Source organism: Stegostoma tigrinum, chromosome 1, assembly GCF_030684315.1.
Source record: "Stegostoma tigrinum isolate sSteTig4 chromosome 1, sSteTig4.hap1, whole genome shotgun sequence".
Classification (NCBI taxonomy): domain Eukaryota; kingdom Metazoa; phylum Chordata; class Chondrichthyes; order Orectolobiformes; family Stegostomatidae; genus Stegostoma; species Stegostoma tigrinum.
Genome location: NC_081354.1, coordinates 9362166 through 9389802, shown reverse-complemented (window position 1 = coordinate 9389802; position 27637 = coordinate 9362166). Strand labels below are relative to the sequence as shown.

General features: G+C 42.8%; 1 protein-coding gene across 2 annotated transcripts in view; it reads left to right on the top strand.

Moving 5' to 3' along the window:
- Positions 1 to 27637, top strand: part of ccser1 (coiled-coil serine-rich protein 1) — a 1213403-nt gene that overhangs the window by 332338 nt on the left and 853428 nt on the right. For both annotated transcript variants that reach the window (XM_048537406.2, XM_059650255.1), the window contains one exon: positions 10750 to 10861. In XM_048537406.2, coding sequence (XP_048393363.1) covers positions 10750 to 10861 — 112 coding nt within the window. The remainder of the gene's footprint in view (positions 1 to 10749; positions 10862 to 27637) is intronic.

The window sequence follows — 27637 nt, the reverse complement described above, 5'->3', positions numbered from 1 at the left end:
CATAGTCTTAGGATAAGGGATAACAAATCTAAAACAGAATTGAGGGGAAATTACTTCTCCTGAAGAGTGGTGAATCTGGGATTCACCAGCCCAATGTGCAGTGGATGATGGGACAGAGTGTAAATTCAAGGAGGCGTTACGCAGGTTTTTAATAGGTAATGCATTGAAGGGTTCTGGGGAAAAGACAGGAAAATGGGTGAGAGGAGCAGATCAGCCATGATCGAATGGTGGAGCAGACTCAATGGGCCAAATAGTCTATTTCTGCCCCTATGTCTTCTGAACTTATGAATGCCTGCAGGAGGCAACCCTGATCTTAAACAATGATACTGACAACAAATACCTCTGGTCTTCTGTTTTGTGTTTTTTGCATGGTGGCTGAGTGGTTGACGCTACTGCCTTGGACAACTGTCTATGTGGAGTTAACTCATTCTCTCCGTGTCTGCGTGGCTTTCCTCCCACAGTCCAAAGATGTGCAGGTTAGGTGGATTAGATGGGAAATGCAGGGTAGGGGAATAGGTCTGGGTGGGATGCTCTTCAGACCAGTGTTGTGGACTTGTTGGGCTGAATGGCCTGTTTCCACACTGTAGGGATTCTATTCTATTCTATTCAAGAGTTTTGGTTCAAGACAAACTGATTAAGGGCCAAGAACTATCTTACCTCTTCTTAATAAATTATTTATTATCTATTGAGATTTAATACTTGGTATTCAGAGATATACCGGTCTCTAATCTTGCAGTTACACTATAGAATTTTCTGTCAAATATTGCTGCATGTGTTTCTATCTTTCTGACTTTAAATAGCACAGTGTGAGTGAAGTTATGCTCAGTGAGAAGCATTCTGCGACTTCATTACAAGATTGTTCCGGGGCCCTAAAGCTGTTACATAACAGGAGCTGCTCGACAAAACTCAATCCCATGTGCATCATCCAGCTATGATCAAGTGAAATACCAGCTACTGTTTAGATTTGCCCTGTAATTCATCCTAGGAGGAGATAGGCTGAGCTCTTGTGACAAGAAGCCATGTTCAATCACCCACTCTTTTGCTGCCCAATGAAGAACTTCTCCCGGTATTGTAGTTTGAATTGCAAACCACTGTCCGGATCTAGTGTGTGCACAGTTCCACAACACACACACGGTAGCTTCTGCAGTAACAGATCTGTCAGTTCTGTGGAGCCAGTTTCATTGGAACTGGTGCAATGCTTAATCCCCAGACAACAACTTGATGCACTACAGTAGCAATTAGTCTATTGCAGCATGGAACAAAAAATGAGGTAGAACAGCGTGTTTAATTTTTATTGAACAAGGTTGCATTTTGCAACAAATCGGAAAATGAGACTTTTAATGTGGACTGATAGACAAATTGAAAAGCCTCATAGCACTTTGTAATTGAATCTAGCGCCGTCTGCACCAAACCTGTTTGCTTAAAGGTGGCCAGAGATAATGGGAACTGCAGATGCTGGAGAATCCAAGATAACAAAGTGTGAAGCTGGATGAACGCAGCAGGCCAAGCAGCATCTTAGGGGCACAAAAGCTGACGTTTCTAGGCCCAAAACACTTGGCCTGCTGCGTTCATCCAGCTTCACACTTTGTTTGCTTAAAGGTGGCTTTCATTCATCCTACTTAATGAAGGCGTGATGGGCTAAATTGGAGCATTAGCCCTTTCAGTGTTAACTCTGGTGGGACAGTTGACTTTTGCATAGGCATCTTGGAATTGGAACTGCCTTAGTTGACTTTTTAGATTAGTTACTCAATTTAAAGATCAAATTGCAATCATTTAATACCAAAAATGATACTTGGTTTGAAATTTTGAACAACTAATACAGTCAGTATGCAATGAATTGGCCATATATATTCTTTTCAAACACATTAGAATGTGACTACATAAGGTAACCAGAGCAATTCTGCACCAGAAATAAAAGCAAAATATGCAAGATGAACTCAGAGGGTGGAGTGAGAAACAGAGTTAACGTTTTGTGTGTTGCATGACTCCTCTTTGGAACTGAAGGTGCTGGAAAATTTTTACCAAATTATTTGAGATGACTTGGAAAATTGACTGAGCTTGACAGCGTGAGGAAGCCAGAAGAGTTCAAATCTCCATAGTTATAATGTCACAGTCATTGAAAGACTATGCACGATGGACATAGGTGTTTGCAGTAATTTGGATCCATTGTCGTGTTAGCCTGGAAATTGTCCTCGATCAGTCTTCAATGAAATGATAGGACAAAATGAACATGGAATCTACTCCAAATTTTTTGACCCCACTTCCCTCAACTTTCCTACATATCTGGCAATTTCGTTGCCCTCATCTTTCTTTCCTGCTTTCTTTTCCACAATCAGACGAAGAATATTACATAATATTCTTGTAAATGAAAGCAGAAAGTAATTGCTATATCATACTGTTCCATCTGATTCTAATCTGGGAATTTGCACGTAACTTCTTGTCACGTAAGAATCTTTCTGGTAATTTATTTAAATTGTCTGATCCTTGAAATTGAATGTCCACAAATTGAAACTCTTATTTACCATAAACAAGATATTTATTTGGATTTAAAGAAATTGACAAACATTTTGAAAAAATAATTTGGGAACTGTACTTTTCTACCTTTACTCTGCACCTTGGAAATTTTAAAAAATCGTATTTCTACAGATGTAGCTCTCCGTATTTTCAATAGATGGTTTGAAGTTTATGTTCAGTCATGCCTGCAGGTCGCAGCCAGCGTTGTCTTTTTTAAAATTAATTCATGAAATATGACTGTCACTGTCTAGGCCAGCACTTGTCGCCCATCCCTAATTGCATAGAGACCAATTAAATGTCAACCATATTGGCATGAGATGACATGTTTCCTTCCCTAAATGGCATTAGTGAACCAGAGATAATGGGAACTGCAGATGCTGGAGAATCTGAGATAACAAGGTGTGGAGCTGGGTGATCACAGCAGGCCAGGCAGCATCTTAGGAGCACAAATGGGTTTTTATGAGAATTAACAGTGGGGAAGCTTATTTCATATTTCAAATCTGCCAAAGGTGAAATTTGAACCCATGCTGCCTGACGATTTAATCTGGGGTTCTTGATTACAAGTGTAGCGACATTACGTCACCATTTTTTTTGTAGGTGTGAGACGCGGTGAAAACACCAGGTGTGTAAATAACTTATTAATATTCCACCACTAGAAAAATTACCCATGTGCCCAACGAACCTGTGACAAGCAGAGCCCCACAGGGGCAATGCCTGAGTGAAAGGGGAGTGTAGGGAACAAATCAAAGTATGGTTGGAAGGGGAAATAAAGCAATCCAATCCCTGTGGCGCCCATTTCTCCCTAAAGGCATTGAGAGTGTCGGTGGACATCGTGGGCTCCATTTCCAAGGACACCTGGGCTCAAACATACCCATGGAAGAGGGGCAGGCAGTAGGCTGTAATGACCCGCGGCCTGGGCCTGTTAATGGCCAGCTTGGCCGGACCCACAAGGAGATCCTCCAACCTGTCTGCTCCCCTCCGCACCAGGTGCCCAAAGAACAAAAGAGTGGGTCTGAAGTGCAGCCAAAAATACAACGTTCATAAGATATTTGAAAAGAGGGTGCAGATGCCCACACCCAACATTCACATGGTCCATGTTCTCCACAACACCGCAAAACAAACAGTTGGGCTGGGAGTCAGTGAGTCATTGCAAACCATGTTTACCGGGGACTGCTACATGCAACACCTTCCGCTCCAGATTCCCGAGAGAAAGAGAGAGGAATCCCATGTAGAGAGTCCTCCGTTGGGGAACAATATCACCATCATTATCACCAGAGTGAAAATATCATTCAAACCAATGACTCCAGTCTAACACCTGGTTTGCTCATTTCCTTTAGGGAAGGAAACCGCTATCCTTATCTGGTCTGGCTTACACGTGACTTCAGTCCTACAGAAATGAGATTGGTTTTTATTTGGGGTTGGGCAGTAAATACTGGCCGAGCTAGCAATGCCCACATCCTGTGAGTAAACAAATGAAACAAGGACGGGACTCAGAATTAAAGTAATTTATAAAAGAAGTAGATGTGATGCAGGAAAGAAGTTATGTTTGAAGTGGTCAGAGATAATGGGAACTGCAGATGCTGGAGAATCCAAGATAACAAAGAGTGAAACTGGATGAACACAGCAGGCCAAGCTTGGTCTGCTGTGTTCATCCAGCTTCACACTTTGTTATCTTATGTTTTAAGTGGTTCAGGTTTGAAGTGCACTACCTGAAAGTCTGGTGGAGGCAGGTTCAGCTGAGGCATTCAAGACAACATTGGATGATTGATTAAATAGGTTCCGAAGAAAGAGCAGAGGAATGGCACAAAATGATGATTATTCAGAGAAGTGGTTCAGACATGGTGGGCTGCTTATGCACAAACAATTCCGTGATACGTAGATACTTCCTTGTGAAAATCCAAAGTCTGTTCTCAGATGTTTGAGTTCTGTCTGAACACAAACTCGCATATTAAATAGCCTCCCAGAGAAAGATTGGCATTTGTGCACTGTTTTTTTTTCACAACCTCTGGGAGTTAAGAACTGTTTCCCTGCCAATTGATTAATTTTTAAAAGTGTCTTCATATTCCAATTTTTAGAAATACAGAAACCAGATTAGCACAGATTGCATTATGGATGCAACGTTTCAGAAATATGTTTAGTTAAAGAAGGTGCTATGTTTTAGTTGTTTTAAGAAGCACGTTGTTAATCTGCATGCAGTAATGCGATAATGACGACATCATTTAATGATGTGATGCTGGTTGAGCAACAAGTATTAAGCAGGCTCCTGGTCATAACTCACTGCAATATAAAATTAAAACTTTAACCCAGTGTCAGGAAACTGAATTTTTGTCTTCTCTACAATTAAGTTCACCTATTTGCCAATCTAAAAGCTCCAAGCAAGCCTGGAAGATTCCACCCATTGATGTCCATGAAGGCAGCCACCATCACAATATGCCATTAGATTACAATTTTCTAAAGAAATTTCATCTCTTTTATCTGCTTAGAGGAAAAACTTCCTTCTCCCTCAAAAGAGCTGTGTCTGTAATCATATTTGCTAGTGTAACATTCTGCCTCAGGCGTTCCATTTTGCAACAAAGTTAAGCAAATTGGAGTATTATATGTCCTTTAGATTAGTTTTATTTAAATTGAGTGTTGGCAGCATGATTTCATTGACTATGCAATCCTGCTTCTAATTATGAACGCAATAAAAGTCCAGTTATTTTACAAAGATATCATATTTCTTCTGGTGAATTTTGTGGTCATTGTGTTGAGTGATACTAAGCATTCCAGGCACTCATCCTAAACATTTTTGATGAGTGCTAAAGCTCCATTTACACTCACTATGTCTAAACCTCATCAATTTCCCCTGGCCATTTTTCATTATCTAAACTGGTCAGCCTTGTGCGTTTAGTGAGATTTTTAGCATTTTTGTTAGGTTATATAGCAAGTTGTTGATGTGAGTTTATAGTCAATAGAATGTTGGAGGAATTCTGTGTTATTTTGGGGGTAAATATGATGAAAAAAGACTCCACAGTGGTGACAATAAGAGTTTCCATTTATGTAACACATATAATGTCGAACCAAGGCATGTTGATAAAGTCCCGCATAGGAGATTGGTGAACAAAATTAGGGCACATGGTATTGGGGGCAAAATACTGAGTTGGATTGAAAATTGGCTGGCTGACAGGAAGCAAAGAGTAGTGATAAACGGGTCCCTTTCGGAATGGCAGGCAATGACCAGTGGGGTACCACAAGGTTCGGTACTGGGATCACACGGATGATCCCTGGAATGGTAGGTTTAACGTATGATGAACGGCTAAGGATCCTGGGATTGTACACATTAGAGTTTAGAAGGTTGAGGGGAGATCTAATAGAAGCTTACAAGATAATGTATGGTTTAGAAGGGGTGGACGCTAGGCAGTTCTTTCCGTTAGGCAGGGAGACTAGGCCCTGTGGGCACAGCCTTAAAATTAGAGGGGGTAAATTTAAAACTGAAATGAGACGACATTTCTTCAGCCAGTGTGTGGTGGGCTTGTGGAATTCATTGCCACGGAGTGCAGTGGAGGCTGGGACGTTGGATGCCTTCAAGGCAGAGATCGACAAATTCTCGATCTCAGAAGGAATTAAGGGCTCTGGGGAGAGTGCAGGAAAGTGGAGCTGAAATGCCCATCAGCCATGATTTAAATGGCAGAGTGGACTTGATGGGCTGAATGGCCTTACTTCCACTCCTATGTCTTATGGTCTTATGGACCGCAGCTGTTTACGATATATATCGTAATGATATAGATGAAGGCATTAAAAGTAATATTAGCAAATTTGCTGATGACACAAAGTTGGGTGGCAGTGTGAAATGTGAGGAGGATGTTATGAGAATACAGGGTGACTTGGACAGGCTAGGTGAGTGGACAGATGCATGGCAGATGCAGTTTAATGTGGATAAATGTGCGGTTATACACTTTGGTGGCAAGAACAGGAAGGTAGATTACTATCTCACTGGAGTCACGTTAGGTAAAGGGGGAGCACAGCGAGATCTAGGTGTTCTTGTACATCAGTCAATGAAAGCAAGCATGCAGGTACAGCAGGCAGTGAAGAAAGCTAATAGCATGCTGACCTTCATAACAAGAGGAATTGAGTATAGGAGCAAAGAGGTCCTTCTGCAGCTGTACAGGGCCCTGGTGAGACCGCACCTGGTGTATTGTGTGCAGTTTTGGTCTCCAAATTTGAGGAAGGACATTCTTGCTGTTGAGGGAGTGCAGCTTAGGTTCACGAGGTCAATTCCCAGAATGGCGGGACTATCATGTGTTGAAAGATTGGAGTGACTGAGCTTGTATACTCTTGAGTTTAGAAAGATGAGAGGGGATCTGATTGAGATGTAAAAGATTATTAAAGGATTGGACACTCTGGAGGTAGGAAGCATGTTTCTGCTGATGGGTGAGTCCAGAACCAGAGGACACAGTTTAAAAATGAGGGGTAGGCCATTTAGAACAGAGTTGAGGAGAAACTTCTTCACCCAGAGAGTGGTGGATATATGGAATGCTCTGCTCCAGAAGGCAGTGGAGGCCAAGTCTCTGGATAGTTTCAAGAAAGAGATAGATAGAGCACTTAAAGATAGTGGAATCAAAGGTTATGGGGATAAGGCAGGAACAGTATACTGATTGTGGATGATCAGCCATGATCATAATGAATGGTGGTGCTGGCTCAAAGGGCCAAATGGCCTATTCCTGCACCTATTGTCGATTGTGTATTATGCAATAAGAATTGATACAGAGCCACCTAACTGCGGTAAAAGGGCAGATGACTAAGAGCATGTTATGTTAATTGAGAGAGGAGAGGGGTAAAGAGAAGACTGATGTTTAAGATGAGTACTCCAGAATTTAGGAAGCAGACAATTGAAGGCCTGGCCACCAATGATGGAATGAAGGAATTTGGGAATGTGGGAATTCAGAGTTCGAGACAAGTTAAGTTCTCAGAACCCTTAGTTATTGTTCTTAATTGTTTCATTTTGATGTTAAAAATTCTCTATGGCTATCAATTGAAGGACATCGCAGAACAGGCTTGAGCTTCACTGAATTTCAACCATGAATAGACAACACTGTTTGAAAAACAACCATTTTCTGGAACATTGCAGTAAGGACACTTGCGAGACTTTGTGTCTTGTGAAGCGTATCCTCTGACTTAAATTGTTGAATTCACCAAGAGGCACTATTGTCATCTGAGTTGGGCATGAGAGAAGTGCAAATTCACTGAAATTTTTATAAGGTTGCAACTCCTTTTTAATGCTCGATCCTTTTTTGTATACAGCGGGGTACTTCACAAATGCAGAACAAAGTTGGATACAAAGTTAATTCGAGCCACCTATGTTTGAAGATATGAATTAGGAGCAGGAGTAGACCATTCTGCCTTTTAAGCATGCTGTGCTGTTGGATAAGGTCATGGCTGATCTGACTGTGACCTTAACTCCACTCCCTGATCACCCCCATGCCCCTAGTCAAGAATTTAAAAATATTCAAGGACCCAGCTTCCTCCACTCTCTGGGGAAGGTGATTTTTCAGCCTCATAATATTCTCTCACACAGTTGTTCTCTTCATCTCCATTTGAAATGGATGGTCTCTTATTTTTAATAGAGAGATCTAATCTTGCCTGCACAAGAAGACTTCCTTTCAACATGCATCCATTCTGCCATTACCTATCCTTCTTGCCAACTTCAGTTTGGACTATGGATCCTCTGAAGCTTCTTTTCAGTCTGTCTTTCATCTGTTTGCTCTCATTTCTCTAGAATCCCAAATCTCTGAGCCATCTTTGCTACCTTTCCTGGTCTTTCTGATACAGTAATGTCTTTATCAAGTAAGGCAACCACTTTTTACACCATGTTCCAACAAACCAATAATTATGGAGAAGTGATGGTGTATTGTTACATCTGGACTTGCAATCCAGAACTTTGGGCTAATGTTCTGGACAATAGGGTTGAATCCCAGCACAGCAGATGGTGAAAATTGAATTCATTTAATAGCCAAAATGAAATGCTTGCTTAACAGCTGCCATATCTATCCATCTACTTGCTGAACAAGCTATAGACCAGGAGATCTTACCTCCCTTACCTGGTCTGACTGACAATTAACTCCTTCTGGACAATGAGGGATGGGCAAGAGATGCTGGCCAATCCCTGTAGAACCTGTTGTATCAAATTTAATTAATTTTGTTGCAGAAGTTTTTTAAAATTTAGTCATGGGATGTGAGTGTTGCTGCCTGGATCAGCATTTATTTCCCATTTCTTACTGCCCATTAGAAGGTGGTAGTGAGCTACTTTCTTGAATTCATGTAACCGTTTTGCTGTAGGTAGACTTACAGTGCTGTTAGGGAAACGATTTTGACCCAAAATTTCTGAAAGTGCTGTCTAAGAAATTTCTTACAATTTATCTTAAAGATGGGATACATTGCTGTTACTGAGCATTGGTAGTGAACTGACTGAATGTATGGGGATGTACACAGTAGACGATAGCCTAGTGGTATTACGCTAGACTATTAATTCAGAGACCCCTGTAATGTTCCAGACACCTGGATTTGAATTCTGCTATAGCAGATGACGGAATTTGAAATCAGCAAAAAAAAATCTGGTCAAAGAGTCTACTAATGACCATTGTCAATTGTTGGGAAAGCTGATCTGGCCTACAAGTGACTGCACAGCAATATGGTTGACTCTTAACTGTCCTCTGGGCACTTAGGGATGGCCAATAAATGCTGGTCTAGCCAAAAATACTGACATCCCATGAACGAATAAAATAGAAGTGTTGCTCGCCAAATGGGCTGCTTTATCCTGGATGGTTTCAAGGTAGCCGAGAATTTTTGGAGCTGCAGACACCCAAGCAAGTGAGAAGTATTTCATCAAACTCTTGATTTCTGACTTATAGATTGTGGCTTTGAAGAGTCAGGAGGTGAGTTCCTCGCTGTGAGATTCCTAGTATGTAACCTGCTGTTATTTCCAGCGTAGTCATGTGGCTAGTCCAGTTTAGTTTGTGTTCATAACCCACTCAATCTTATATGCATTCTAATAGATGAGGTTATATTATTTCAATTTTGGGAGAACTGGAATTCTTGCACAGAGTTGCTTATCCTCACCAAACTTGTCAGATTGCAAACAGAGCTTAAAATGAGACTTCCCGAGGCTCAGCCCTAACCAGGCCAGGAACTGGCTGCACCCGGACTTGATCTCTGATGAAGGGTCTAGGCCCGAAACGTCAGCTTTTGTGCTCCTGAGATGCTGCTTGGCCTGCTGTGTTCATCCAGCTTCACAGTCTGTCATCTTGGATTCTCCAGCATCTGCAGTTCCCATTATCTCATGTCAGATTGCAAGCTTTTTGTCTGGACACGAATTGTGGGTTGTATTAGACTTAAGCTTGTAGAAGAGTTGTCACTGGTGACCAATAGCTTTCAGCTGTCTTAGCAAACCCACAGTTCTATTAGCCATTTTTTGTCACTATTACATTTTGTCTATCTAATACCGAAGTTATCAAGTAAGCAGCCTGAGCCGTTGCATTAGAAGTCTTGATCATGAGAGTGTACTGTTATGTAGATCCATTGCAACCTCTCCTCTGGCAGAATTATTGTCTTTGTAATGTCAGCACTGAGGCTGAAATACCATTTTGCTGCATTTACTGTTTTAATTAGAGTGGATTTGACCTCGTGACTCTTACTACTATATTTTAAAATGCTGCCAGTACCTGTTGACAAAATAATGTTATAGTTCATGCACAAAGCCATTTAAATAATTATTATACAAAAACATTGTACTCTGAATAATTATGACGTGGAACTGGCTGTTTGACTGCTTAATTGAAATGCATTCAATCAAGGGTGCAATAGGAATTAAGTTGAAATAAGAGAGAGACATCTCTGTTGTTAGAAATTATTCAAAACCCACAAGATATCTATCCGATAATATTTAAAAGCACTGGTTCTGATATGGATTTCTTCTGTATAATCAGAAGGAGGAAAGAGCAGGAAAGTAATAACATTTCTTTTAGAAAATGGTTCTGTTGTGGAGTAGCTTTTATTTGAATATGCTATGTCTCATATTTTGTCTGCTTTGTGGACTTTTACCTTACAACAATATATTGTAATGGATAGAAAACAGAAATTCCTGGAATTACACCCATAGCAATCTACATCCAAAAGCAAAATGTTAAGGTTTTCATGATCCTTCATCTGAGCTGTGTCTCTGCTGAAAATTAATTACTGATGCTTCAATAATCTTTTCAGTGTGCCGGGAAGACTCGAACCACTCCATTAAATCATGTGTGGAGATTCTACATGTACCCACTGAACTCAAGATGAAGATCGAAGGACCAAAGGTCCCAGAGACTCCGAAAGAGTGAGTTACTGATTACAAGATGCATCACTTGTTCTAGTTTGCCAGCATTGCTTCTGGTTGCTTTAAGAAATCTAGTTGACTGCAGAGAGTTATTGGTCGGTTGAGTGAGGTATGTTTATGCTAAAATGGGATATATCCGTGCTGTGACAAGTGTGGGAACCAACCAGAAATGTTATTTTGTTAATTTATTCCACACTTGTGTTGCTTGCCCAAAAACGGACAGTAATCTGCAAGATGTGCTTAATCTAAAATAAAACATACATTCTGTACATATGCAGAATGTATGGATTCAGAAGAAATACTTTGGTCTAAACTGAAAACACACCATAAACTGAAGTAACAAGTATTTATACCAAATAGAATCACGTAGAATGTATGGTACTGAAACTGCCATTTAATGCACTTGGTCCATGCAGTTGTTTAGTCTCCTCACAAGCTTTCTTCCACATGATTCTAGCCGACCCTGTCAGTAGTTCTGTAGGTCCTAAGCCATGGCTGATCAGTAGCCAGTTCATCTGATTTGTTTGTACTGGTCAACAGATAAATGTTAGCTAAATAACCTGTTCTTTTTCAAATATCATTGGAATACCATTATCTGATTGAAGAAGTTGGTAGAATTTTGGCTTAGTATCTCGTGGAAGGTTGTATTTACAGTGCAGCAATCCCACCGTGTTTTATTGGAGTGTCAGCCTAGATTATGAGTCAAGGTCCGTGGAGGGACCTATGACCTTCTAGCTTTGTGGCAAGTATGTTGCTATTGTGCCAAACGTAGCTTGAAGGAAGTTATAATCACTAATAGCAAATGTAGTGGTAAGTTTCATAGTGATACAAGTCAAAATCTATTGTAAAGAATTCATGAAGTCTGACCACCAAACACCTCCACCAAATTTTCCTGCCTCTATTTTATATCTCTTACAATGTCAGTCCAAAGTTAAATTCAATTGAAAATTATAGTGAATGATTTCCCCTGAAAGGTATTAAAATCTGTTTCCACTGGAGATGTTATGCAAGGTTAACTTCTAAGAAGGCCGAACCGACAAATTCGACAAATGAAACACCACCAGTGAGTCACCAACATTGTTGGTTTTCTGTTATATCTTCAGTTCTGTTGGGGCAATGATTTTTCACAGCCGTACAGAGAAACGCATGGAAGTTGGTAGAGTAGCGTAAAAGAGAAAGTCGTCATTTTACAATTGGCTATATTTCATTTGTTTACTTAAGAAAGATAAATTGCCTTTGGCTGAAAACATGAACACGCATAAAAATTATAATACGGCTGCAACACAGAGCAGCGTACTTGACTTGTTGAGCCTACTTCAGTTTCAGCTCCTGATTCCTTAGCCCGTGCGCTTGCAAAATTTATTCCTTCATGTGTTTATCCATTTTCTTGTTCAAAACCACAATTGAATCTGCCTCAATGACATCAAAAGAGATTTTCTTCATGTCAGTTTTAGATTTTCTTTTTGCCAATCACCATAAATCAGTGTTCTTTGGTTCTTAATTTGAAATTGCTAATAAGAACAGTCTCTCACCTTGTATTTTGTTTGGACCCTTCACAGTTTTGGATCCCTCTTTCAAAAGTGGAACTCTCTACCACAGAAAGCTGTTGGGGCCAGTTTGTTAGATGTATCCAAAAGGGATCTGGGCTTGGCTGTTGTGGCTAAGGAGATCAAGGGGTATGGAGAGAAAGTGGGAGTACAATACTGAAATTGCATGATCAGCCACGATCATATTGAATGGTAGCGCAGGCTTGAAGGGCCAAATGCTCTACTCCCGCACCTATTGTCTGTTTTTATGTAAACCTTCACTTGGCTCTTCCCTGTCCACGTGATTGGATCAAAATTTCTTTCAAAAGCCAATTCAAGAAAATGATTCAAATATTAATAATAATGTGTTTGCATCTCAGGGAGGTTTTAGTTTGCATTTGAGTGGAGTTATGTAAGTAGCAGCAAAGCTAAGTTTTGGAATGGTGTGCAGTTTTCTGTCCTGTATTTCTAAGAGAAGAATCAGCATGTCAGGCTCTAAAAACAAATCTGTAGCCAGACAGAAAAAAATAATTGAGCAGCAGCAGCAGCAGATGGAGACCATGCTAAAAAATAATTTTAGATAAGTTACATTGCCAAGAAAACAATTGTCAGCTGCTTTTATTTTGTGTTTTATTCCAGGAACAAATTAGTTCACTTCCTAATTATTTTCCAATTGGTATGCATAGATTTGACTCAGCAACATTTAGACACAATTAACTGTTGATTTCGTAATCATGCAGTTTGTATTCTTGAAGCATTCATCTGGTGTTTTTAAAAGTGTAGAATAAGTTTGACCAAAAAAAATCTCCTCCTCAGTTGATGAAATAATTTGTTTTGAACTTGGGAATAATATTTCTGTCCTTGGGCAGACTGTGACATTTGTGATGAGTGGGGACTGCAGATCCAGCCACCTTTAAGTAGAGCTCTGCCTGTGTGGATTTATGGAACATAGTAAAGTACAGCACAGCATAGTACAGGCCCTTTGGCCCATGCTGTTGTGCCGTGGAATAATCCTAATCCAAAAATAAAATACCCTAACCTACATTCCCCTCAATTCACTGCTGTCCATGTGCATGTCCAGCAGTCGCTTAAATGTCACTAATGACTCCGCTTCCACGACTACCACTGGCAAAGTATTCCATGTGCTCACAACTCTCTGGGTGAAGAACCTCCCTCTGACACCACCTCTATACCTTCCACCTAACACCTTAAAACTATGATCCCTCGTTGCAGTCAATCCTGCCCTGGGGAAAAGTGTCTGGCTATCGACTCTATCCATGCCTCTCATTACCTTGTACACCTCAATCAGGTCACCTCTCTTCCTCCTTCTCTCCAGAGAGAAAAGTCTGGGCTCAGGCAACCTCTCCTCGTAAGACGAGCCCTCCAGTCCAGGCAGCATCCTGGTAAACCTCCTTTGCACCCTCTCCAAAGCCTCCACATCTTTCCTGTAATAGGGCGACCAGAACGGGACACAATATTCCAAGTGTGGTCTCACCAGGGTTTTGTAGAGCAGCAGCATAACCTCGCGGCTCTTAAACTCGATCCCCCTATTAATGAAAGCCAAAACACCATAGGCTGTCTTAACAACCTTATCCACTTGGGTGGTAACTTTAAGGGAGCTGTGCACTTGAACACCAAGTTCCCGCTGTTCCTCCAAACTGCCGAGAATCCTGCCTTTAATCCTATATTCAGCATTTAAGTTCGACCTTCCAAAATGCATCACTTTGCATTTATCCAGGTTGAACTCCGTCTGCCATTTCTCAGCCTAGCTCTGCAAACTGTCAATGTCTCGCTGAAGCCTGCAATAGCCCTCGATACTATCAATGGCACCTCCAACCTTTGTGTCATCAGCAAACATACTAACCCACCCCTCAACCTCCTCATCCATAGTTGTAAAAACTACAAAGAGCAGAGGCCCAAGAACAGAGCCGTGCGGGACACTACTCAGAACTGACCTCCAGGCAGAATACTTAACATCTACAACCACTCTCTGCCTCCTGTCAGCCAACCAATTCTGAATCCAGACAGCCAAATCATTCTGTATCCCATACCTCCTGACTTTAAATGAGCCTGCCGTGGGGAACGTTATCAAATACCTTGCTGAAGTCACTGTACACCACATCCACTGCTCGACCCTCATCAACCTGTCTCATGACCTCCTCAAAGAACTCAATAAGATTTGTAAGCTATGACCTGTCCCCCTCAAAGCCATGCTGACTCCCTTTAATCACGCTATGCTTTTCCAAATAGTCATAAATCCTATTCCTCAGAATTCTTTCCAAAACCTTGCTGACCACAGACGTAAGACTGACTGGTCTGTAATTTCCAGGGATTTCCCTATTCCTTTCTTGAAAAGAGGAACAACATTTGCCTCCCTCCAATCTTCCAGTATGACTTCCATGGAGAGTGAGGAAGCAAAGATCTTCGCCAGCGGCTTGGCAACCTCCTTTCTCGCTTCCCGGAGCAATCTAGGATAAATCTGGTCTGGCCCTGGAGACTTAATAATCTTAATGTTTGCCACAATTTCCAGCACATCAACTTCCTCAATCTTGATCTGTTCAAGCCTGTTTTCCTGCTCCTCAAAGTTCTCATTCACAACAAGGTCCGTTTCGTTCGTGAAAACCGAAGCAGAAAACTCATTTAGGGCTCCCCCTATCTGCTCAGACTCCACGCGCAAGTTCCCAACGCTATCCCTGATCAGCCCTACCTTCTCCCTGATCATATCTCACTCCTCACATATGAGTAAAATGCCTTCGGGTTCTCCCTAATTCTTTCTGCCAAGCCTTTCTCGTGCCCCCTCCTGGCCCTCCTCAGTCCACTTTTGAGCTCCTTCCGAGCAAGTCTGTAATCATCTAAAGCTGTGCTGGACCCGTGCTTCCTCCACCTTACGTAAGCTGCCTTTTTCTTTTTGACGAGAAGCACCTCTGATCCCGTCATCCAAGGCTCCTTAATCTTACCTCTTCTTACCTGTCTCAGAGGAACAAATTTATGCATCACTCGCAACAACTGCTCCTTAAACAATCTCCACATGTCTGTTGTGCCCTTTCTGTGGAACAATTGCTCCCAATGTGTACTTCCCAACTACTGCCTGATAGCATCATAGTTTCCTTTTCCCCAGTTAAATATCTTGCCCTGGTAACTGCTCCTTTCCCTTTCCATGGCTATGGTAAATGTGAGGCGGTTGTGGTCACTGTCGCCGAAGTGTTTTCCCACCACAAGATCTGACACCTGTCCTGGCTCATTGCCGAGCACCAAATCCAAAATGGCCTGTCCACATACTGAGTAAGGAAACCCTCCAAAACACACCTGACAAAAACGGCTCCATCCAAACCATCTGCACTAAGGAGGTTCCAATCAATATTGGGAAAGTTGAAGTCACCAATAACAACAACCCTGCTATGTTTGCACTTCTCAACAATCTGCCGGCCTATGAGTTCTTTGATCTCCCTACTGCTATATGGGGGTCTGTAGAAAACCCCCAATGAGGTGACTGCTCCCTTGCTGTTCCTAACTTCCACCCATACTGACTTAGTTGACAAACCTTCCTCAGCCCACACCACCTCAGTAGACGAGTCCTCATCAAAAGTTCTTTCAGCCACCGTTATACTGTCCTTGACTAACAAAGCCACACTTCCCCCTCTTTTACCACCTTCCCTGACCTTAATGAAAGATCTAAACGTAATGGCAACCTATAATTAATGCAGTGATGAAAGCTCACCTATTGGGGAGCATCGTGATCTCAGCTGATGTATTGCTAGGCAAGTAAAACAGACTGAAACCTGGTTTTTAGGTCATATTTTATGTATTTTTTACAAGCATGCAGTGCAGCAGATTTGGCTTCAACAATAAACCAGAGGTTTATTATGAAAGAAATAAAATATAAATAACCAAACTATTTACATATAACACACGTTAACAGATTTTAAAACACACTGCAATTTACAACCCCAACTACCTGACACCATCACTTTACAGTACTCATACTTGAGTGCATTCCTTTGTCTGTAATTAAGTTTGACTTAACTGTTTTTCTTAATTTTTAGTCCTCAGAATTTTAGTCTCTCTTTCTTGTTTAGTCACACAGTTGAGCTTAAGCTTAATAAAGTGTGAAGCTGGATGAACACAGCAGGCCAAGCAGCATCTCAGGAGCACAAAAGCTGATGTTTTGGAACTAGTCCCTTCATCAGAGAGGAGCTTATCACTGAGCTTAAGCTTTACAGCTTCAAGTAACCCCTTCACGTTTTAGGCCAAACACTTTTGGTCTGGAACTTTCAAAGAAAATTCTTACCTTCAGGTTACCCATTTCTTGGTTTTCTAAAAAAAAACTAACTTTTTTCTCCAGAAGAAACGAATTTTTCTATTGAACTTCAACCAGGACTTGTGTAAACTTTCATGAAAAGCTTTCCAAGCTATGGAGTTTTCCCCAAAGGGGAAAAAAATCAACTCCTGATTTTTCTAAACCAAAAGCAGCTCATGTGTTTCAGTGTTGCCCTTGTCTGATCTCCCAAAGTAAACGTGTTCCTGTTATTCACTCCAGAAGCCCTCTTTTGTACTGGATTGATTTAAAAGCCATGTCTACAGAAAGGCTAACAATAATAAAACACCTCATATACAGAGAAAAAAACCCACATGCCACTAGTTCAAAATCCAAACTCTAAGGCAAATTGTTTAACTACTTGTATAAATCACACATCTTGTATCACAAGGGGGAGCTTTCATAAAGGGAATTGACACCCTCATAAATAACCAGGAAAAATAACTGTTGCCTTTTTAGAAAAGAAAATATAGACTGAACTTCAGAGATAATGGGAACTGCCTCCCTAACCTGTTCTTCCTCTCACCCATCCCTTCCTCCCACCCCAAGCCGCACCCCCATCTACCTACTAACCTCATCCCACCTCCTTGACCTGTCCGTCTTCCCTGGACTGACCTATCCCCTCCCTACCTCCCCACCTATACTCTCTCCACCTATCTTCTTTTCTCTCCATCTTCGGTCCGCCTCCCCCTCTCTCCCTATTTATTCCAGAACCCTCACCCCATCCCCCTCTCTGATGAAGGGTCTAGGCCCGAAACGTCAGCTTTTGTGCTCCTGAGATGCTGCTTGGCCTGCTGTGTTCATCCAGCCTCACATTTTATTATCATAGACTGAACTTCGTTAGTTCTTGTGACCTTATTTAATTCTGAAGGTCTTAGTTTGGTACTTCATCTTAGATCACTTAAAAAAAAAGCTGAACATCTCCAAGCTAGTCTTTACAATAGTGGTTGGATCATTGTGAATCTACTCTGTGACTTACAGATAGCTTTGATATCTTTCCTGATAGGGACTGGAAACAAAATAGTGGCCTAACTGATGTCTTGTACAAATCTAATCTTTCTCCCGTGCAGTGAAAGTAAAACCTTCTGAAATGCTTCGCAAATGTAATTCGCAGCCTATAAAGTCATAAAAAAGGTACTTCAGCCCATTTAGTCTGTGCCAGCCATAAACAACCACCAAACTATTCAAATCCCATTTTTAACACTTGACCCATTGCTTTGTATGCCTTTACATCACTGATTTGATTTGATTTATTGTACGCACATGCACTTGAGTACAGTGAAAAGCTTTGTTTTGTGAGCAGTACAGGCAGATCATTGCATACAAGGATAACCAAATGCACATTTAAATACTACTTAAATGTTCTGCATTTACGACCCTTACAGGCAGTGAATTTCAGGTTCCCACCATCCTCTGTTTGGAAAAAATTACTCTACACATCCTGTCTAAACTTTCTCCCCTTCTCCTTAAATCTTATGTGTCATACAATAAAAATTCAGGAATTTTAAAAATGTATGATAGGTCAGGCAGTTTTGTGGAGGAAAATAAAACCAGGGCTAGCATTCCGGATTGGTGACCCTTCATCAGAGTTTGTGTTTTAGTGTGATTTAGTTGGTTTACTCACTGTTGTTAAGTATCTTGGATGAATTATCAAGCTTCGGCATAAAAGCTATAACTGTGATAGAAGAAGACGAAGCTATGCAGTAACACTGTTGTTGCTATTGCATTGTGAGTAAGTGAAGCATCAAAATTGGATTAGGAAACAACTCAGTAGCACTGATTATTATGTTAATTCTTTTGTAAAATGTGCATGTTTCTGGCAAGGCCAGCATTTGTTGCCCATCCCTAATAGCACTTAAGTTGAGCGCATTGCTCAGCTATTTCAGTGGGAAGTTAGGTGTCAACCACAGTTGCTCTGTGTCTACAGTCATGTTCAGGCCAGACTGGAGTGTAGTGGTAGATTTTCTCCCTTAAAGGGTGACTGTGATGCACTTGGCTTTTTTTTTGACAATAATTAATGGCAGTTGCATGGTCACCTCATTGGGAACAGCTTTATATCCGTAATTTATAAAGTGTATTTACATTACATAGCTGTTACAGTGGTTCTGATCTTGTGTCGGCAGAACATTGGCCTGGATAGCCCAGTTACATTTTCACTATGCCACTGCATCCTCTTGGCCAACAACTTGCATTGATTTGCTATCATAAAAGGAAGAATTAGGAAAAAGTGCCAATCATTGAGCATCTCCAACAAGAGAGAATTTAAATCTTCTTAAAGTTCAGAACTTCCAATTTCTGAATCCCTCAAACCTCAACATCCTCTGGATTACCATCAACCCAGAAACTGAACTGAATCAGTCATACCAGCTGGAAAATCTCAAAATGTTCACATCATTTCTATGATGGTACATGACTGCCCAGAGTGACTATATAATAAAAAAACAGTTGAGTTGCATTTTGCATGCAAAACTGTGTGGTTAAAATATTCCAAAGCGCACAATTGCTAACATGACAGCTGCAAGACTACACAAATAAAAAGTTTCGACATAAGTTTAATAAAATTATTGAAAAGCTTTTCAATTTCATTTTAACTTTGTTGCGTAAAGTCCTTGACTATTCTCTGTTTGCATTGTGAAGGTTAAAAAGAAAATCCATGTATTTGTGTTGGGTCAAATATTGATGTGCTGTTAAAAATGTGCAGTAATTATTGCCTTTTGACATCATTTGAAATGTTGCATTGACAACTTTACATCAACAGGCACAGATTAACTCTGTGGTTTTTCCGAAGTGGTGTGATGTATTTGACTTTGGAATCTTAATGTCACCACAATGAATTTGCCAAATAACTTGATGAGCTCTGAATGTTTGGCTTTGAATGTAAGTGAGTTCAATTGATAACTAAGACAATTAATTCATGATTGTAACAATATTTTTGAAATTTGAATTAAAATGCAGCTTTTCAAGTAGAGGATATTTGGAAAGAAGTTGTGCACTTTAAATTCATTTGAGCAGCAAAAGGACAATGTGTGTCCTCTATTTCTTAACATGTATTGATTTGATGCATCTTACAAATTCTAGCCCAGCGAATTTAAAATGAACTTGATTGTACACGTTTGCACTTCTTTTGCATGCATTGACTTATAAGTTATCAATACTTACAATACCTTGGAAGTTTACTTTGCTGGCTTTCACTCATTCTTAATATATTTTAAGTAAAGAGGAAATTTGTCATTTTACTTTGCTGTCATTAAACTGACACTTAGTACCTGAGTTAATATGTATGTGTGTGTGTGTGTGTGTGTGTTTACATGCATACTTGTAAAGTACGAAATGTATGGTTTGGTGTCTTGCAGGACTGTTGGGATTGTGAGACAGAAGGCACGTGTTTCTTCAGTTTGCTGCAGCTGCAACTGAAGCAAAGACAGATCAGTTTTTAAATAGCACCAGCAAAGGCCAAATTTATTGGATAGCTGTGAGAACGATTTGTTTAAGCTGAACAATACCTATCAATAACTACCTGTAACTTAACAAATGACAGAATTTTTCAGTGCATTACTTCTATTTAGGAGCGTTTTTTTTTAATTTTAGGTAGTACACAAAGATTTTAGCTCCTCAGGATGTCCCAAATCTTATTATTCCCAATGAAGTACTGATTTATCCTGGGCACTACTTTAATGTTGGTTACAAACTATCAGATTGTATGCAGCCATGCCCCAAACTGCAATATGAAAAGGTCAAAATAACCTCTGGTGTTGTGCAAGAGGACAACAATAGTGGGCGTAGTGGCACAATGTTTAGTGCTGCTGCCTGACAGCCCCAGGTACTTGGGTGTGTCCACACAGCACATGCCCAAACCGCTTGAATAAAAATAATTTACAGTTAATGAAATGTTTTCAATTCAACTCCTTGCACAAAATTTTGTGCATTGTCAATGAACACACCCCGTGTTCCTTTTTCACTTACAATGCACGTTGGTGTGAGTAATTAATTGGTGCTGAGAATGTTCATCAATGAATCAAAGGGACTTGAGAGTGCATAGTCGTACAGCATGTAAGCAGACCCTTTGGTCTAATCTGTCCATGCCGAACATAATCCTAAACTAAACTAATCCTACCTGCCTGCTCCTGGTCCAAATTCCTCCAAAACTTTCCTATTCATGGATCTATCCAAATGTCTTTTAAATGTAATTGTACCTGCATTCACCACTTCCTTGGGAAGTTCATTCCACACATGAACCAACATCTGTTTAAAAAAAATGCCCCTCATGTCTTTTTCAAATCTCTCTCCTCTCCCTTTAAAAATGTGCCCCCTAGTCTTGAAATCCCCATTCTAGAGAAAAGACAAGTGTCATTGACTCTATCTTATATCTCTCGTTATTTTATAAACTTCTTTCAGGTCATCTCCCAACCTCCAACAGCTCCAATGAAAAATGTCCCTGCCTATGCGGCCTTTAAAATCTCCCATACCCAGCATCATCCTAGTACCGCCCAGTTCGCAACAAACAACTGCACCTCCCAGTCGCAATCATTTCCACTCCCCCTCCCATTCTTAAGATGACATGCCCATCATGGGCCTCCTGCAGTGCCACAATGATGCCATCCGAAGGTTGCAGGAACAGCAACTCATATTCCGCCTGGGAACCCTGCAGCCTAATGGTATCAATGTGGACTTCACCAATCTTCAAAATCTCCCCTTCCCCCACCGCATCCCTAAACCAGCCCAGTTCGTCCCCTCCCCCCACTGCACCACACAACCAGCCCAGCTCTTCCCCCTCCACCCACTGCATCCCAAAACCAGCCCAACCTGTCTCTGCCTCCCTAACCTGTTCTTCCTCTCACCCATCCCTTCCTCCCACCCCAAGCTGCACCCCCATCTATCTACTAACCTCATCCCACCTCCTTGACCTGTCCGTCTTCCCTGGACTGACCTATCCCCTCCCTACCTCCCCACCTATACCCTCTCCACCTATCTTCTTTTCTCTCCATCTTTGGTCCGCCTCCCCCTCTCTCTCTATTTATTCCAGAACCCTCACCCCATCCCCCTCTCTGATGAAGGGTCTAGGCCCGAAACGTCAGCTTTTGTGCTCCTGAGATGCTGCTTGGCCTGCTGTGCTCATCCAGCCTCACATTTTATTATCATCATCCGAGTAAATCTCTTCTGAACCCTGTCCAAATTGATCATATACTTCTGAGAACTGTGTGTCCAGAACCGGACACACTATTCCAGAGGAGGCCTCACCAATGTCTTGTACAACCTCAACATGACTTCCCAACTCCTATGCTCAAAGGACTGTGCAGGCAAGGATCAAGGCAAGTGTGCCAAATGACTTTTTAACCGTCCTGTTGATATGTAACAAGCTTCAAAGAATTATGTACCTTCATCCCTTGGTCCCTTTGTTCTACAACAACACCTAAGGCCCTACCATTAATTGATTAGCCCTACCCTCCTTTGTTGTACCATTCAATTATGCATGCTGATTCTTTTCAATTCCATCCATGACAGTTTCAAGTCATACTTTTGACAAAAAAGCAGTTCATTTACCTATCATTCTAATTTAGCATCACAGACCCCTCTAACTTCACTTTGAGTCCACTCCCTCTCTCCCTCCGTCTTCCTCACCTTTGGTGTTTTAGCATTGCCCTTAATGGAGTGTGCGCGTCAATTGAACAAGTGAAAGCACAAGTGAATTAATGGTGTGAAGCTGAATGAATGCAGCAGGCTGAACAGGAAAGCTTGACGGTTGGGGTCAGCACCCTTCTTCAGAAATGGGGAAGGGGAAGGGGATTCTGAAATAAATAAGGAGACAAGGGGAGGCGGATAGATGATGGATAAAGGAGAAGATAGGGTGAGAGGAGACCGACAGGTCAAAGAGGCGGGGTTAGAGCCAGTGAAGGTGAATGTAGGCGGGGAGTTGGGGGGGATAGGTCAGTCCAGGGAGGACGGACAGGTCATGGAGGTGGGGCTGGACATGGACGGCATGGCTAGGGAGGCGGGGACTAGCTGGGCTGGTTTCGGCATGTGGTCAAGGGAGAGGAGATTTTGAAGCTTGTGAAGTCCACATTGATACCCTTGGGCTGCAGAATTCCCAAGCGAAATATGAGGCGCTGTTCCTGCATCTTTCGGGTGTCGTCATTGCGGCAGTGCAGGAGGTCCAGGATGGACATGTCGTCCAAGGAGTTGCTGGGGGGGTGGAATTGAAATGGTTTGCAACTGCGAGATGTAGTTGTTTGTTGCGAACAGAGCGTAGGTGTTCCGCAAACCGGTCCCCAAGCCTCCGTTTGGTTTCCCTGATGTAGAGGAGGCCACAAGGGGAACAGCGGATACAGTATATAACATTGACAGATGTGCAGGTGAACATCTGTTTGATGTGAAAAGTCTTTCTAGGGCCTGGGATCAGGGTGAGGGGAGAAGTAGAGCGGCAGGTGTAGTACTTGCTTCGGTTGCAGGGAAAAATGCCAGGGGTGGTGGGGCTGGAGGGGAGTGTGGAGCAGGCAAGGGAGTCACAGAGAGAGTGGTCCCTCCGGAAAGCACATAAGGTGTGGGGAGGGAAAAATGTCTTTGATGGTAGGGTCGGATTGCAGATGGCAGAAATGTTGGAGGATGATGCGTTGGATTTGGAGGTTGGCCAGGTGGTACGTGAGGATGATGGGGATTTTGTTTTGGTTGTAATTGCGAATAAGGGGTGTGAGGGATGAGTTGTGGGAAATGCGGGAGACACGGTCGAGGGCTTGTTTGATCACTGGAGGGCAAGTTGCGGTTTTTGGAAAAAGAGGACATCTGGGATGTTTGGGAGTAGAATGCCTCATCTCTGCAGCGGAGACGAAAAAATTGGGAACAGGGGATGGCATTTTTACAGGAAGGTGGGTGAGAGGAGGAATATTCCAGATCGTTGTGGGAGTCGGTAGGTTTGAAATGGATATCAGCTTCCAGGTGGATGCCAGAAATGGAGACAGAGAGGACCAGGAAGGAGAGAGAGAGAGGTGTCAGAGATGGTCCAGGTAAACTTAAGGTTGGGGTGGAAGGTGTTCGTGAAGTGGCTGAATTGTTCGAGCTCCTCGTGGGAACATGAGGCGGCGCCGAAACAGTCATCAATGTAACAGAGGACGCGATGGGGGATAGGGCCAGTGTAGCTTTGGAAGAGGGATTGTTCCACGTACCCTGCAAAGAGGCAGGCATAGCTTGGGCCCATGCAGGTACCCATGGCCACTCCCTTTGTCTATTTGAAGTGGGAGGAATTAACTGAGAAGTTGTTGAGGGTGAGGACGAGTTCGGATAAGCGGATGAGTGTGTCAGTGGAGGGGGACTGGTCGGGTCTGCGGGACAGGAAGAAGCGGTGAGCAGGTGTGGAATGCAGGTGTATAGGGACTTGATGTCCAGAGTGAAAACGATGTGTTGGGGACCGTGGAATTGGAAGTTCTGAAGGAGGTGGTGTCACGGACGTAGGTAGGGAGTTCCTGGACCAAGGGGGAGAAAATGGAATCCAGATAGGTGGAGATGAGTTTAGTGGGGCAGGAGCAGGCGGAGACAACGGGTCAACTGGAGTAGTCAAGTTTGTGGATTTTGGGAAGGGGATAGAAGCGGGCGGTGTGGGATTGGGGATTGGGGAATGATGAGGTTAGACGCTGTGGGTGGGAGGTCACCTGAGGTGATGAGGTAACGGATGATTTGGGAGATGATGGTTTGGTGTTCGGGGGTGGGGTCATGATCGAGGGGATGGTAGGAGGAGGTGTCAGAGAGTTGGCCTCAGTAATGTAGAGGTCAGTGCGCCATACTACACCTGCACTTCTTTTGCCCACGGATTTAATGATGAGGTTGGGATTGGAACGGAGGGCTGGACGTTCTGTGGGGGAGAGGTTGGAGTGGGTGAGAGGGGTGGAGAGGTTGAGGCGATCGATGTCACGATGACAATTAGAGATGAAGAGGTCGAGGGAGAGTAGGATGCCTTGAGGTGGTGTCCAGGAGGAGGTGGTGCATTGGAGGCGGGAGAAGGGGTCAGTAGAGGGAGGGTTAGTTTCCTGATTAAAGAAGTAAGTGCGGAGGCAGAGGCAGTGGAGAAACCGATCAATATTTTAGACGAGAGTTATATTCATCAATGTGTGGGTGGAGGGAGACAAAGGTGAGCCCCTTACTGAGGACTGACCGTTGGTCCTCAATATGGGGGAGGTCTGGGGGAATGGTGAAGACGCGGCAGGGATCTGTATTGTTCTGTCTCGAGATGCTGTCTGTGAAAGTGGTGGGCGGAACTTCATCGGGTGGCGCAACATTAGCGATGGGCAGAGTTATATACTGTATCTGCTGTTCCTGTTGTGGCCTCCTCTACATTGGGGAAACCATGCGAAGGCTTGGGGACTGCTTTGCGAAACACCTGCGCTCTGTTTGCAACAAACAACTGCACCTCCCAGTCGCGAACCATTTCAATTCCTCCCCCACTCCTTGGATGACATTGTCCATCCTGGGCCTCCTGTGCCACAATGACACCACCCAAAAGATGCAGAAACAGCATCTCATGTTTCGCTTTGGAACCCTGCAGCCCAAGGGTATCAATGTGGGCATCAAAATCTCCCTTCCCCCTACCGCATTGCCAAAACCAACCCAGCTAGTCCCCGCCTCCCTAACCATTCCTCCTGCCTCAAGCCCCACCCCCATCCCCTACCCAGTAACCTCATCCTGCCTCCTGATCTGTCTGGCCTTCCTGGACTGACCTATTCCACCCCCCCCGCCCCAACTCCCCACCAACATTCACCTTCACTCGCTGTAGCCCCGCTTGTTTTATCTGTCTGTCTCCTCTCGCCCTATCTTCTCCTTTATCCATCTTCTATGGGCCTCCCCTGTCTCCCTATTTATTTCAGAATCCCCTTCCTATCCCCATTTCTGAAGAAGGGTCTGGACCTCAAACATCAAGCTTTCCTGCTCCTCTGATGCTGCTTGGCCTGTTGTGTTCATCCAGCTTCACAGTGTTATCTCAGGAACTGCCAATGCTGGAGAATCTACGATCTTAGTGAATTAATGGTGGTGGCTCACAGGTAAAAATTGTCACAGGTGATTTGTTGATACTAAAAGCCATTCAGTTGTGTGTGATAGCACTTCTGGTTTTTAAAAACATTAAGCATCATTGTTTAGATTTTGGTACTGACAATTAAACAACAACTAATCATAACAAAGTGTGAGAAATATAGTTATCGGTGTATTTAAGGCACTGTGAATAAGGAGAGGTTGGTGGTTGTTGGATGTTCCAGGGTATAGATGTTTCAAAGGAAATATGGAGGGACATAAAAGAGGTGGGGGAGTGGCATTGCTATTCAGGAATGGTATCACAGCTGCAGAAAGGGAGGTCGTAGAGGAGGGTTCCTCCACTGAGTCAGTATGCTGGAAGTCAGAAACAGGAAAGGAGCAGTCACTTTATTGGGAGTTTTCTCTTGACCCCCCAATAGCAACGGAGACCGTGAAGAACAGATTGGGAGACGGATTTTGGAAAGGTGCAGAAGTGATAGGGTTGTTATCATGGGTGACTTCAACTTCCCTAACATAGACTGGATCCTCCTAAGTGCAAATAGTTTGGATGGAGCAGATTTTGTCAAGTGTGTCCAGGAAGGATTTCTGGTTCAATATGTAGATAGTCTGACGAGAGGGAGGCAATTATAGATTTAATACTTGGCAATGGACCAGGTCAGGTGTCCAATCTCTTGGTGGGAGAGCGTTTTGGTGACAGTGATCACAACTCTCTGGTTTTCCCTATAGTCATGGAAAGGGATAGGAGCAGATGGTATGGGAAAGTGTTCAATTGGGGGAGGGAGAATTTCAGTGCTATTATTAGGCAAGAACTATGGAACACCAGTTGGAATCAGATGTTCTCGGGGAAATGCATGATAAAAAGGTGAAGGCTGTTTAGGGAGCAGTTGCTACAGGTTTGTCCCACTGAGGCAAGGAAAGGATGGTAAGGTGAAGAAACCTTCAATGACAAGACATGTTGAACGCCTAGTCAAGAGGAAGAAGGGAACCTATTTCAGGGTGAGGAAGCAAGGATCAGACAGGGCTCTAGAGAGCTGCCAGGTAGCCATGAAGGAACCGAAGGATGGACTTGAGAACTAGAAGTGGGTATGAGAAAACCTTGGCAGGTAGGATCAAGGAAAATCCCAATGCTTTCTATACCTATGTGAGGAACAAGTGGGTAGCCAGATTGAGGGTTGGGCCAATCAGGGATAGTGGAGGGAACTTGTTTGCGGAGAAAGAGGAGGTAGTAGGGGTCCTTAATGAATACTTTGCTTCAGTATTCACCGGTGAGAGGGACCTTGACATTTGTGAAGACAGTATGAAGCAGACAGATATGCTCAAACAGGTTGTTAGGAAAGAGGATGTGCCAGAAATTTTGATAAACTTGATGATAGATAAGTCTCCTGGGCCAGGCAGGATATACCCAGGATTACTGTGTAAGTTTCCTGATGACATAAAAGTTGGTGGAGTTGTGAGCAGCGTGGAGGGCTGTGGTAGGTTGCAACGGGACATTGACAGGAAGCAGAGCTGGGCAAAGAAGTGGCAGATGGAATTCAACCCAGAAACGTGTGAAGGGATTCACTTTGGAAGGTCAAATTTGAATGCAGAATACAGGGTTAATGGCAGGATTCTCGACAGTGTGGAGGAACAGAGGGATCTTGGGGTCCATATCCATAGATCCCTCAGAGTTGCTACCCAAATTGATAGGGTTGTAAAGAAGGCGTACGGTGTATTGGCTTTCATTGGCAGGGGAAATTGAGTTTAAGAGCTGTGAGTTTATGCTGCAGCTCTATAAAACTCTGGTTAGACCACATTTGGAAAATTGTTTTCAGTTATGGTCACCTCATTAGAGGAAAGATGTGGATGCTTTAGAGAGGGTTCAGAGGAGATTTACCAGGATGCTGCCTGGACTGGAGGGCAGGTCTTATGAGGAAAGGTTGATGG